The 13,872-nt window shown below is 30.3% G+C and overlaps 1 protein-coding gene across 1 annotated transcript; it reads right to left on the reverse strand.

Annotated features, from left to right (window-relative positions):
- Window positions 1-1,212: 1,212 nt before the first annotated feature.
- On the reverse strand, window positions 1,213-11,244 carry LOC124357719 (SET domain-containing protein 4). Its single transcript, XM_046809727.1, has 2 exons — window positions 10,858-11,244; window positions 1,213-5,065 (listed from the first exon to the last, which is right to left on the reverse strand). Exon 2 carries the CDS (start codon window positions 5,040-5,042, stop codon window positions 4,419-4,421), a length of 624 nt encoding a protein of 207 aa, XP_046665683.1. The 5' UTR covers window positions 5,043-5,065; window positions 10,858-11,244; the 3' UTR covers window positions 1,213-4,418.
- Between the last annotated feature and the right edge of the window lie 2,628 nt (window positions 11,245-13,872).

Below are 13,872 nucleotides of genomic sequence, written 5' to 3' on the forward strand. Positions count from 1 at the left end.
GCACGAAAAATTGTTTCTTTTTCTGTTGAGAGTCATTCTTTCTAATAAAAAAAAACAAAATTTCATTGTAGTAGGTTATTGGGAAGTTGAAAAAATATATGTATATAATTTTTCTAAGAGTTGCAACACTATATCAACACTTATAAGTAGTTAACCTTCATGAACAGTATTTTATTTGTCTGCTGAAAACACAAGACATGTGTTTATCTAATTTCATCTTTCTAGGACAATGAGAAGTAGAAAAACATAATATAGCTCTTCTAGGTGTTATAACTTAATTTTCACACCTATGGACGGTTGATCTTTGTATGTAAAAAATCTTTTATTTGTCTGTTGAGAGCACAAGACACTTCACAAATTTCATCCTTTAACGACATTGAGACGTCAAAAAACAAAATATAGTTCTTTGAGGGGTTGCAAACCCAATGCTTAATCTTTATGAAGATGCTTTAGTTTTTATATTTAATTCATAAGGCATACACGTGTCATATTTCAACTTTCTGGAATAACGAAAAATTCAAAAATTAGTGATGAAATTAGTGAGTGACAGACTTTGCCTTTTATACACCGAGATTAAGAAAAGTTACAATTTCAGTAGAATACAAAAATAAACATTAACTAGGTATACATTTGAATCCTGTAGCTTAAAGGGTTTCTTAGAAAAAAGTACATTAAATTAGCAAAATTAGTATGGACTGTTCAGCCCATCTTAAGATAGTGTAATCAGTACATACTGTAAACAATTCATATTTTTATTTTTTTAAACTTTATTATTTATTTTTGCTTTAAAACTTTGTTTTTTGTGTTATTATTATATTTCATCTTAAAATTAAATTAGTTTAAATTCCACTTGTCAATACTGTATCAAGAACATTTAATATAAATTTCATAAAGATATCTTTATTATTTGACAAGAACAGTGTATTTACTTTACACAAACAAAAATTTTCATAAATTCCAATCAAAGTTATAAACTAACAGTTTTAATTCCATGAATTTATTGATATTTATTGAAACTGTGATACAAAAAAAGCCAAATTTTATTACTTGAAATACCTATAACTCCTTGTGGAATGTCAAAAACGCCTTTAGGGAAGTTACATTAAAGGGCTTTAGCTTTAAAATAAAAAGTATTATCCCAAAAAAAACTAATTGCATCACTTTAGTATATGTGCCATTTGGTTACGTTACAAGGTAGAAAAATATACTGAAACGGTTTTGGACAGTTTTATTAAAAAATATAATCAGACATCAAATATAAATATATAATCATAAAATTACAATAATTAACAATGATTACCAAAATATAGATTGTTAGCAGTTTAATGAGATTGTCTAATGTAGTAGAAGAGATCACCATTAACATAGATTGTATCTTATGATATATTTCAATCAAAACACAAGTTTACTTGATACTAGTAACTTAATACAATCATACACTTAAAATATTTAAAAAAATAGAGGCTAACTTAGAAACAGAGTTTGAAATAAGTTTATAATTAAATAATGTTTACATTTTAATATCAAAATTGCATAATTAATGTTCTGTGAATATCAGTATTATTAAGTACTCTGCACATCAATTAGACTTCATGCACATGCCTCAACAAAATATACATTTTAATATCACATATAACATGTACAATTTGTAAATAACGTGGTTTTAAACAACAAAATTATGATTCCTAGATTAGTTATCCACATATTTTATGAGTAAAATCACTATGTACTGAGTGCTAAATGAGTAACAAAATACATATATTTATACAAACATTAGTTACGGAAATAACCGTCTTAAAAGTTTCATTAAATGTAACTAAGTAGTCAGTTGTTAAAAAATAATGGTAAAGTAGAATCTTGTTTATTTTGACCTCATTACATCGATTATTGGACAAGAAAAATATCATAACCGTTAGTTTAATTTGGTTTAAAAACAGAAACAAGAAAAAATCATGTTAAATTACAATAGTTACTACTGTTATTACAGAAAAAAATAGGTACCACAAATACAAATACTCATACTTCACCTCTAATACAGACATTCTTCATTTCATTTCATCAAGTCAATTCCATAAACTCAGTTTATTATATAGTATAAGCAAATATTGCTTTTTAGGCAAAGTAAGGACTTAAAATATACAATTAAAATATAAAAATTAAAATATTAGGCAAATAAAATATTATCCTAGTCTGCTTACATTCTCTCCACATCATATTTTGACACAATAATCCACCCCGCAACAAAATCTAAACCGCAAACAAAACTAATTGGGTACGTTTCAGGATAATACATGGTAGAATATTTACAAACACATGGATATTTTCCACTTACAATGTATGTACTAAGTTCATTCTTACTTTTTGCTAATTGTTACTAAAATAATTTGTATAAAAGTTTTAATACTGACTACAATGACTTCACAGAAGATCATCTATCATAAGGATAGTAACATTCTACAGCTTCCTGTTCTGTCACAGCTCTTAATTAAAACACTTAAAATCTACAAAAAAAATATTAGGACATATGACAAATAACAGATTGTGTTTATATTAAAATTTGTTTAAATTACAACTCATTACACACGTGCTACGATATTTTCTAAATATGGCTAAGTACCATAAGGGATAGCATTTTAAACCCTCTGATTGTATTCTCAACTTGCAAACTAAACATTCCTCCAAAAACATACTAAAAATTTTTAGGGTTTTAAATTTTATTTTATAAACCTATTGGTTAAAAATATATAAATATATATTAACGGTATATATGTAATATTGGTTATTCATTTTTTTTCTAATTTGCATTTCTTAACTGTGAATCACATTTTTTCTTAAATTAGCATTGAAAACAAAATTATGTAAAACTGACAATACTTTGTACATGAATGGAAATTGTATTTTCAATAATTTTTTAAATGCTTAAGGTATTACAAAATATGAATTGAATACAAATATTAAAAAAAAAAAAACGCTTAATCTGTCTATCTTGCACAAAATAATCTGCTAAATGAAAGAAGCAAAGATCGAATCAAGTTTGTTAATTAAGCCTTGGAAGATCAGTTCGGAATTCAAAAACTAAGGCTGCCTATCTATGCTGATTAGAATAGATGGGAACATTCAAAATGATTGGTCTCCAAACATTCCAAACATATCTCTCTGGGAGCAGGAGTGTGTTAAACTGCAGAAAAATGTGTACGAAATAGATGTTATTCGTTTCATGTCAAGACATACCTAAAGTCACTACAATCCATATAGTTTTTTTTTAATAAATATTTAATAAATGGATTGGAAACATTAAGAATTAGTTACTAAGAGGTTATGTTTGTTATATAGGAATTTGTTGCAATGAATGTTCATGATTGATGTTCTCTCCTTAAATCACAATACAAGGATATTTTGTAAGGGGTTACACGAATTAAATAGAGACCACACTGTATATACATATTTAAAAAAATTACAGTTATTAAAATGTGTTTTATTTATAGTTCAATTAGTAAATAAATTTTACTACAACAAAAAAGAAGAAAATTTGCTTTATTTTAATGTAATGGACTTAAATGAAGTGAAAGAAACTGAAGATGTAATGTACATGAAAAAATGTTTTAAACATTAGTTACACAGTTTTCTCAATCACAAATAACAATTAAATCGATAAATACCCATTTAAAATATTCATCACATATATAAGAAAAATATCTTTTTCAAAGGCTGAATATCAGTCTTATAATGTCAATGATTTTTCACACTCACTCAGAACTTCTAAGTATTCATTATACAGATCAATGGCTAAGATAAAACTTCCAGAAACATTGCCAGAGAATTTAGTATCTTTTGCTTCAATCATATTCTGAAGCAATAGTTTTACTTGAGCACGCTTATTCTGTACTAAAATTGTTCCAATTTTAAAAATTTCAATCATTTCACTTTCAGTAAAATTACTAGAATACACTTTTAACTGAATAGTTTTCGGGTCAATTTTGTCTGAAAAAAGTAAAACATATACCAATGCTTTTGCACTCCATGACATGCCATCTGCACTTAAGTGTATGTTTTTCAACAAATCGTGTGACTTTAAGAAACAGTATGTCATCTTAGAAACGTTATTTCTTTGTTGTACACCAATTATAGTGGAATACACATCATCAAATGTTAGTGGTAGAATATCATGAATATTTTTGGGCATGATAAACCCGTATTCTAAGTAGAGTTTTAAGTTTGAATGATCTCCATAGTGTATGAAAACTTGACTGAATCTCTTGTATGGTGCTAAAGTCCTTATTTGATATGAGCCATCAAGTTCATTAAAAAAAGCTTGTACTTTGGCATCATTTGAGTGATTGAACATATCTAAGTAAGGAGCTAAAGCTAGACAATTTTTATCTGAAAGTATTAAATCATGGTCGCTATTGTGTTCTGGACTAATATATACCGCTCGAGAGTTTATTATAAACCACGCCCACAAAAAACAGTCCTCTGTAAGGATTTGGGATAAAGTACATATCACAATGGGAGCATTTCTCAACAGACGTCATAGATTCCGCTAACATTCTGAAAAGTTCTGACACATTACTTCTATAAGTATTCAATTTACTCGACAGATGTTCTGGAAGGGCTTCAATTTCAGCACTAGACGAAAAAACAGGAGTCTTTATTTCCTCCGGCAAGGAACTAATATAATTTGCCCAAAATGATTTCTCCCCGAGATGCTTTTCAAACACAATATGAGCCGCAAGCACTTGTTGAGTTAACAATTTATTTCTTCTGAACACGTCACCAAACAGAGATTTGGATGCAGTTTCCACTGTCATTAAAAGTTTACCGGGGATGGTGGCCAAGATATCTCCACTGGAAATGTGTTGCAGAGCCTTGAGTCCCCGGCCAGTGCTAGGGAAGTCTGTGGGAGCGAGTCGCCCGACCTGACTCCAGCCGTTGTGTTTCATCCATTGCACCAGCTGCTGAAACTTCTTGTCTTGTCCCAAAGAGACCACTTGATCTGTAGAACATTTTCTTCTGCACCTCCGTCTCCAAGTTCTCCCCATCATACACTACTCCACTCTTCACAGATCTGAAATTTCCATCCTTATCTCACAACTCATAACTTAGTAAACAATTTCAAAACCAACTTTCTAAAGTGTTACGCTACCATCATATGAATACACAAACAATACACAAATGTTTGATTTTTAAAAAGTGTTCAATAACTGTTTATCACGAGTATGAGACCACTTTATTGACAACACGAGACTAATGCCATCAAAATTGTTTAGATTAATTTTTCTTTTGTTGCAGTTAACAAGCTTATAGATAGTTCAATTGATAAGGTGCATACAGATAATATAGAATAGGTGCATGTATAATTATAGATAGTCTCCTTTTTTATTTCTTATCTTTTCCTCACTTTAGATATGCATCTTTGCGTGACTTCTTTATATTTTATACAAATTATCCAGTTCTAATTATCCTGAAGCATTTACAACTATTATTTATAGTAGTTATTCTTATTTCTTATTCTTAGGTGAGTTAAATATTCTAGATTATTTCATTTCTTTTAACATTGTAATTACCATAGTTGTATGTATTAAATTAATAACAAATTTATTGGTGGTGAATAAGAAAAAACACATGTCACTTCACAAAGAAATATTAGCCAATTTATGAACTGCATTTAATAAGACAAGTATTTGAGAGTGTGCAAACGCTGTTCAAAAGGTAAGACGTTAAGAAATAAAAATCAACAAAATTAAAACTCCAAATACCTTATATACATTTGAAAGGTACATTCTTAAGAAATTTTTCTATTTTAACATTGTTCAAATTAAGACACTTATTACGCACAAGTTTAAAAAAAATATTCCTCTACAATTGTGCCACCTGCAATTTTAACCACTGATTTACACCTGCTTTGTATGTTTCCATTCCAATGCTAGTCTTTTAGTTTCACAATTTACATGCTTCAACCAATTCTCATCTCATCCCTCAATACAATATTAATATTCTCAATAACTTTGTGACAATATTTGCTGAAATCTTCGAGGAAGGTCAGTATTGCAGCCAGTATCTGTTTTTTTATTGTTGTTATATTGTATTATGATTTTCAGAACCCACCTAGTACAAAATTTGTGGTAATAATATAGCATTTTCCACCACAACTTCAGTCACAAACTGTGAAATTTGGGGGAAAATAATCAATAGTTTTTGTTAGTGTAAAACAATGATAATCACAAATTTTGTTGATTGTAATCATCAATTCATCAGGCACAGGCTATGCCTATCACTAAGTTCTCAATGTGAAAAATTATTCCAGTCATTTTTTTTATTATTGAACTTTTGCCTCACTCAGCCTTCACTTAGTATAGCCTATAAAATATTCATAATATTACTCATAATTTAATAGATCATTTCACATTAGTGCATGTTACTATATCACTTTTCATACATAACAATTCTGTTTATAATACTGGCCAGGTAGAGCAGCTGTTATTACATAATCACACGATTACTGTGCTCGTTTATGATCGAGATGGTCACACAAATTTGTAGCATGGTCAACGCTTAAGCATACAAAGCGGATAACTCACTTTCAATCAAAGTCTCATGGCATCAGTAATATGTGATGGAGATGTAACTTCTTATTCTGCTTTGTTCGCATTGAGTGCAGAAGTCTTCCCCATGTTGTGCCGTACTTTCTCATTGTCTCTAAAATGTGAACATTCAAGTGTTTTGGGTCTAAATATAAAGTAAAGGGTTCTTTCCTATTATTTTTTTCATCATTAGTTCTGTGGGAACCCAAAAACACCGCTTTATTTTTACCCTTGAACCTGGATAGGCCTAGTGACTATATAAGGTTATTTGAATAGTTCTCTTTAGAGTGTACACAGTACCTATTGACTATGAATACTCAGTGCCAACCCTTTTGTTGATTGGAGCTGTGTGAATCCGGTGCTGTGCTGTGTATCAGATCATGACAACTTTTAATAAGTGTTCAGATTCTCTCATATTTTATAACCTCTATCCAAAGTACCTTGCTCCCTTTGCAAAATTTATTTATTACTAAACTAAAGATTTTAATGAACCATTAAAAACTAATTTTGTTAAAATTGTTGAGTTCTTTTACAGAGTAAATCAATAAACTACAAGGTAAGAAAATTAAAAATATAAAATAATTATGCACCAAACTTGGATTACTATAGGTGATTTCACATGGAATGATCCACACCGAATCAAAACAAACAAGCACCAAAAGCCAAAATGGTCTTTCCTTAGAAAATTAATAATCGTATATCAATATATATGGTTACATATAAAATATTACATATAAACAAAAGATCAGGCAGTGATGTCACAGTATAAATGTTAATTATTTTACAAAATGTACAGTTTTTTGTGTTGTAAATATTTTATTATTACACACCCCATGCACAACAAGAACAATTTTTTTTTATATTTTGTATTATGCAACCCCAATGTTAGGATTACTAATCATAGAGGTCAAAAGTAGATTATAAATATGTTCATCTTTATACATTAAATGAACTAAAATTATCCATTAAACTAAAAAAATGACAGTATATGAAGAACATTGCTATGTGACCAAGCTGCAAGCAGGGTAGGCTAAATAAATAGATAGATGCAATCTGTCTTTTCCAATAACACAACAAATTAAGATAAACTACTGTACAAATACTTTGTTAGTACAGTTTGTGTCAATAAATGATATTCAAAGAAAAAGTATTTGTCAAAGCATCTAAGCTGTACTATTCAAGCTTTATGTCAAACAGAAGAGTCTCAAATATTGATCGACTGACTAAACGTTATTATTCCCCACAAAAATAGTAAAAACGCTGTAACCAAGTGCTGATACCACAGGGCACTGAAGATTGTCACAGGTAGATACTATGCAAAGGAACCTATTATTTAAGTTTTGTTTACCCAACTAACACAGTAGTCCTTAAAGTTGTTCATAAGAACACACTAATCTGAAGTTATTGCTGATTGGCTGCCAACATCACGGAAGGAACATTGAACATTTGGATACAGGTAGGTTAGCTAAAAATAATGGAACCAAATGCCCACGGTTGGTTGATTCTTGAACTATCATAGTGGCTCTTAGGGTGGTTGTTAACAACCAACCAGTTTGAAGTTTTACTAGTGCTACCAACACAAGACTCTAAAAATTGAGAAACAGGTTACTAAAAAATAAAATAAAATTCTCTACTATTACAATATCAACTTTGATTTTTTACTAGGGTATTGAAATACATTATATTAACATGTATTACATAGACATAGTCATAGTTATATAAACCAACCTAGGGTATTTAGTTCCTTTATTTTTTAGCTAAGCTCTATCCGAATTATTGTTAGTTAGTGACTTGTGTTGTTACTATCGGGCAGCAGAACCATCAGACTTTTTGTTCTTATGAACAATTTTAAGAAATACTATGCTAATTAGATAAACTAATAGGGAAACTATAATAAACGGCCTACACTTGTTAGTGGATTGTTGTTATAAAAACATTTTGATATATTATCCAATTTTGAAATTACATAATAATCATACATTAATGACAAAAATAGTACATTAGAATTTTTAATAAAATGAACTTAGCATTAACATTAAAACATAACAAAACCAATATTTTTTTTGACCTACATATTAGAGAAACGTTACAGTATTTATAGCTTTTCCAGATAGCGGTGAGTAACTGCTTTTGTGAAATAAAGAAAAGGATTCTTCCCAGACATGCGTACTTCTTTGCAGTATGAAAAATCACAAAGATGGTCTGCTAGACAGTCTGCCGGCATTCCACTTCTCAAACTTCTCTTGACTGTTCACATCTTTCGATTGTTTATCTCACAAAATTTCTTCATATTCATCGCCATTTACAAATTCGCCATAAATTAGTAACATTTTTATATTAAACATTAATATAACTAATAAGTTTAAATCATAAGTTAAGTTAAATAAATTGTGATATCAAATTCTTCATTTGATAAAAACAATTTAATAACTAGTGTAGGTCGCTTATTAAAGTCTATCCAAACTAACCCCAGTTAAAGTCCATTATTCTTTTACCTAACTGTACCTGAAATTGTAGTGCCTTTCATTGTTGGCAATAGTCATTACTTCTACATTGTTTGGTTCATAACGATTATTTTAAAGACATGGGACCTGAATAGTTCGTACCTTTAAATGTAATAGGTAGTTGCAACCCAATGTTTACTGCCATCTGATTTTGGCATTTAAAACCCTGTTACTAGCTGGTTCTTAAGAACAAATTTAACAATCACTATGATAGACACACAAAGCTGGAATAACAGATTCCTTTACCTATTGGGGAGACAAGAGTTTTTAGGACTCTATGATGTTGTTAATTCCGTTAAGAGAGCATGAAAACTATGTGATTCTTCAAAAGTATTGGCTGCAATATAATAAGTGTCCAACGCTCGAGTGATCAATATTATAGAATCGACAATATTCATACGTAAAGAATCCTCGCTACAACTACTTATACCAAATTAGGTTATATTTTAATCACGAATTTCAAATTACATTATAGAAAGTAGGCCTAATAATGTTATGGAGAATAAAAAAACAACCTAGATATAATATTTATAACATATAACAAACAAATCCGTACCACACACACGGTTTGACTTTTAAGAGTGTATTATAGTGAAGCTATTGTTTTATGTCACAGAAATATATTCATTTTAGATGGTATAAAATAACACAAATTTCTTTATACAAAATTTGGCGCAGTTACAATTACTTAACAGGGTAAACAAACATGTCTGACAGAATTTAAATCGTTCTAATTAATGATTCAAAATTATTGATCACTCGAGTGTCGGATACTTATTATACTGCAGCCAAACTAAGACCTACTATTATAGTTGGGTAAACAAGAGGTTCTTTAATTATAGGGTAGGCTACCTGCTGCAGCCTATTTTTAATGATTTTAGAAGCTAGTTATAATAATCATTAAGGTGTAGCCTATATTAAAAAATAACATTGATTAGACAAGATGATAAGATTTTTAAAATCTTCCATCTTTATATGTTACAAAAACTTGTAACAACAAACTTAAAACAAAAAAAAAACATTGGCTAGTCGTTCAGACAGTGTTAACCCTGTCTAGCTTAGTTTATGGCTCCGAATAATAAGCGGCTACTGCCACAATCGAATCGATATTTATGATTATCTAAATTACCGAAACTAAAATGTGAAACCGAATTACATTATAGGCATATCAAATTACAGTTTATAGATCAGTTGTTTTTATATCTAAAAAAAAGTAATAATTTAATCACGAATAAGAAATTATGTGTAATTATTAAATATAAGAAACAAAGCAGTGTAACATTTCGTTACTTTTTACTATTTTTCAGCATAAACATATTTGAGAGCTTGGGATACAAATAATGCATGTTCATCACCATTTTAATTGTGGCCATTACTCAAACGTCATACAAATTATTTTACTTTGTTTGAATTATTATTGGACAATATTGTTATTCAATCCTAGCCTACATTAGACAGAACTGGCAATAATTAACTATAAAAAACTAGAATAATTATAGAATGTTTTTAATTCGGTAGTTTAGGTATTCCTAATCAATAACTTTCACTGATTCGATTGTGATGTACTAGTATGTCAACTTTTAGAAATTTAAAAATTTGTGTGTCAAGGAAATTGATTTCTGTGTGATAAAGAATAAATCTAAGGGACCAGACAGACTAGTTTATAATAGTAACCTACAACAGTTCAGACAGTAAATATAACCCCATCTACTTCTCAAAAATATGGTATTCTTGTTAGATCTACTATTAATATTTCATGAGATTACACTTACCTCTAAATATTTGTGGTGAATTTGTAGGTACGATGTACTTCTATAACAATTTTCTTTGTGGCGCAATGATAAAGATCGCCTAATTACTCTGTCTACTGAGAATCTAAAATTAAGTTTGGTTAATAATTTTGGTACTTCATTACAATTAGATTTATAAACTAAAAGTTTGTTATAAATTAAAAAGTTTGCCATAATTAATAAGAGTTTGTTGTATCACTATAAGAATACTTCACTGTATTCTACCAAAATATTGATCAAATCTCATAACTCAACGAAATTTCTCATCACAAGGGCAAACCCTTTTGACAGATTTGCCACCTAACCAAGCACATCTAATCTTGAGTAAATCCTGAACAGACGGACAGACGATGACAGCCCAGGTCGAAAAGAACGGTTCTGCTTCTTTTTCCTTTCCATATTCGAGCTTTAAATATTACCATGCTGCCTCACTTATCTCCATATTTTATGTTTCGTCAGTCATTTTATTACATGTAGATGAAGTGATAAAATAAAAAAAGCCACATTATTTTTATATTCAAATTTGGAACTTATTTGTGTTATTTTGTGTTTTAGTTAACATTGAATTCACAAATTTTAAATTTAACAGTCTGATTAAAACAATTCTTGTTTTAAAGAATTCTATAAAGAATTGTAATAGTGTTCATTTTTCAGCTTAAATGTTCTTTCCCTCTTTTTTATATAGGAATAGTAGTTTAAATAAAGACATAATAGCTCTTTCAATTTGTTTTTACTTTTAAATTGAAATTCTCAATTAATTACATATTTGATTATGCTTAGCTGTATAAATTAGTAAAAAGTATTTTCTGCCAACAATGAAACGGGCTGCGGCAGCGTATTACAGTGCTGCCCCTGCACTGCTTGTAAGGAACTAAAAACATTCCTCGAGTAGTAGGCTTTATATCTGACAACAGTTAAAAATTCCAAATGGCCTGATAACCAATATTTCTGGTAATCAACGCGATACTCAGATGAGGGTTTGGAAATATACCACCCATGGACTATCCAGACAGTGTCGTCCTCTTCCCCTTAGAACTGTTAGCAGCTCTATCACTTCACCTAAAAATGTTAAATAAATATTTACACACAAGCACGTAATGGAAATTGTACAAATTGGTTAGATACGCTAGTTAAAAATACGGGAAATGATCATTGTTGCATATCGCTTTAAAGCCTTGAAAATTTACATTTACTATCTGTACGTTTGTGTGTCTTCACAATATCTCGGAAAAAAGAACTGATCTATAGACTTGAAATTATGCATGAAGGCAAATTATTTCTATATAGGCAACACGGAGTTTGATGATGATGTCACTCTAGGGGATTTAGCAAAACATTAGTGAATAATTTTACATTGGTCTTATGTGTAGCTACGATGAGAACGAAAAAATAGCCTAATTAGTGAAGTTGTAAAAAATCTGAATACAGTCATATAATATTTTAATATTCGACGTTAAGAGGCAATGAAAAGATTTGATATCAGCGTCCTCATGCGTTGTAGTACCTCCTTAGTCCAACTGAATCTTTACGCTGCTTTGAAACCTTATTTAATCAAAAATGTGAATGTATTGTGTGGCAAGATTTGTAGAGAAATACTTCATATGTAAAATTGGTATACTTCATTTCTGTATTGTCAAGTTTTATGAGTTCTATTATTGTGCATGTTCAATCATGAAATTTTGCTCAGCGTCGTTGAAGCTTATCACTCAGTAGGCTGATATTTCTTTTTGATTCTTTTCAGTATGATTATTTGTCTGCCTATCTGTCCACAGGACACCTAGAGAATGAAATGAGCTATGAACTTTAAATATGCATGCAACCTCAGCGATGCCTGTTACACGATACAATGTTGTATATATATATTCTGAACTTTCTCTCACAATCTGCGGTCCGCCCCCCGATCATTTAAAATTCCTTGGAGTAACAGTGGATACCGAACTAAATTGGATTAATCACGTCGACAATCTTAGTAAAAAACTCAACACTGGTCACTTTGTCATCAAGCAAATTCTTTCTCTCAGTAGCCTTGAAACAGCAAAAATAACTTACTTTTCCCTTTTTGAGTCTCACCTGCGCTATGGTCTTGCTGCCTGGGGTGGAACTACTGCTTCAAATCTCCAACGGATACTTATCATACAAAAGAAATGTATTAGAACACTGGCAGGACTACAACCTCTGGAGAGCTGTAGAGAGGCATTCAAGTCTCTGAGGATTCTCACTGTTATTTCGCTTTACATTCAAGAAGTAATAATGTACGCTGATGGGGAGAATCTTCCAAGGACCAATGATGTACACCACTACAACACCAGAAATGTACACCTCTACAGCCTTCCTGTACATCGTCTGAGGCTTTATGAGCGAAAACCATCATATATGGGAATGAAGCTCCACAATCTCCTACCACCTCACCTGCTGTCCAAAAGAGGAAAGGAACTCAAGATAGCACTACATCAATGGCTTCTAGACCGACCATTCTACACGCTGGAAGAGTATCTTCAAAAAACCTTTTCCTGATGTTAATTTATTTAATGACACTGTTTATAATCTCAAAGATTGTAAATAAAGATATTCTCATTCTCATTCTCATTCTCATTCTCATTCTCATTCTCATTCCCTAAATTTGTCGCTCTATAGAACTTTCAAATATATGTTTACTTAAACCTCAAAATACTTAAAGTAATGTTTAGTTTTGAGAAAGAACATTTTGATCATCCAATCGATGTTTCAGCTAGGTATCGGAACAATTAATAGCCGGTGATTAATGCACCAATAATTGTAATTTAAAAGGTATAAACATTGAGTCATTCTTCCCGTGTTTGGGCCGATGTTTTTCCCTTACTTTTACGACTAGTCTTCATAGTATTATCCTAAAATTTGGTGTTTTATGGTATAATTTAGACAGACAGGTGTATGATGGTTTCATAGCGAACAAGAATAGCTTTCCTATTGTATGTCCTGTTCTTAGTCTGTATATTGAAACGAAATGTCTATTAATAG

Source organism: Homalodisca vitripennis, chromosome 3 (assembly GCF_021130785.1).
Source record: "Homalodisca vitripennis isolate AUS2020 chromosome 3, UT_GWSS_2.1, whole genome shotgun sequence".
In the NCBI taxonomy this organism is placed as follows: domain Eukaryota; kingdom Metazoa; phylum Arthropoda; class Insecta; order Hemiptera; family Cicadellidae; genus Homalodisca; species Homalodisca vitripennis.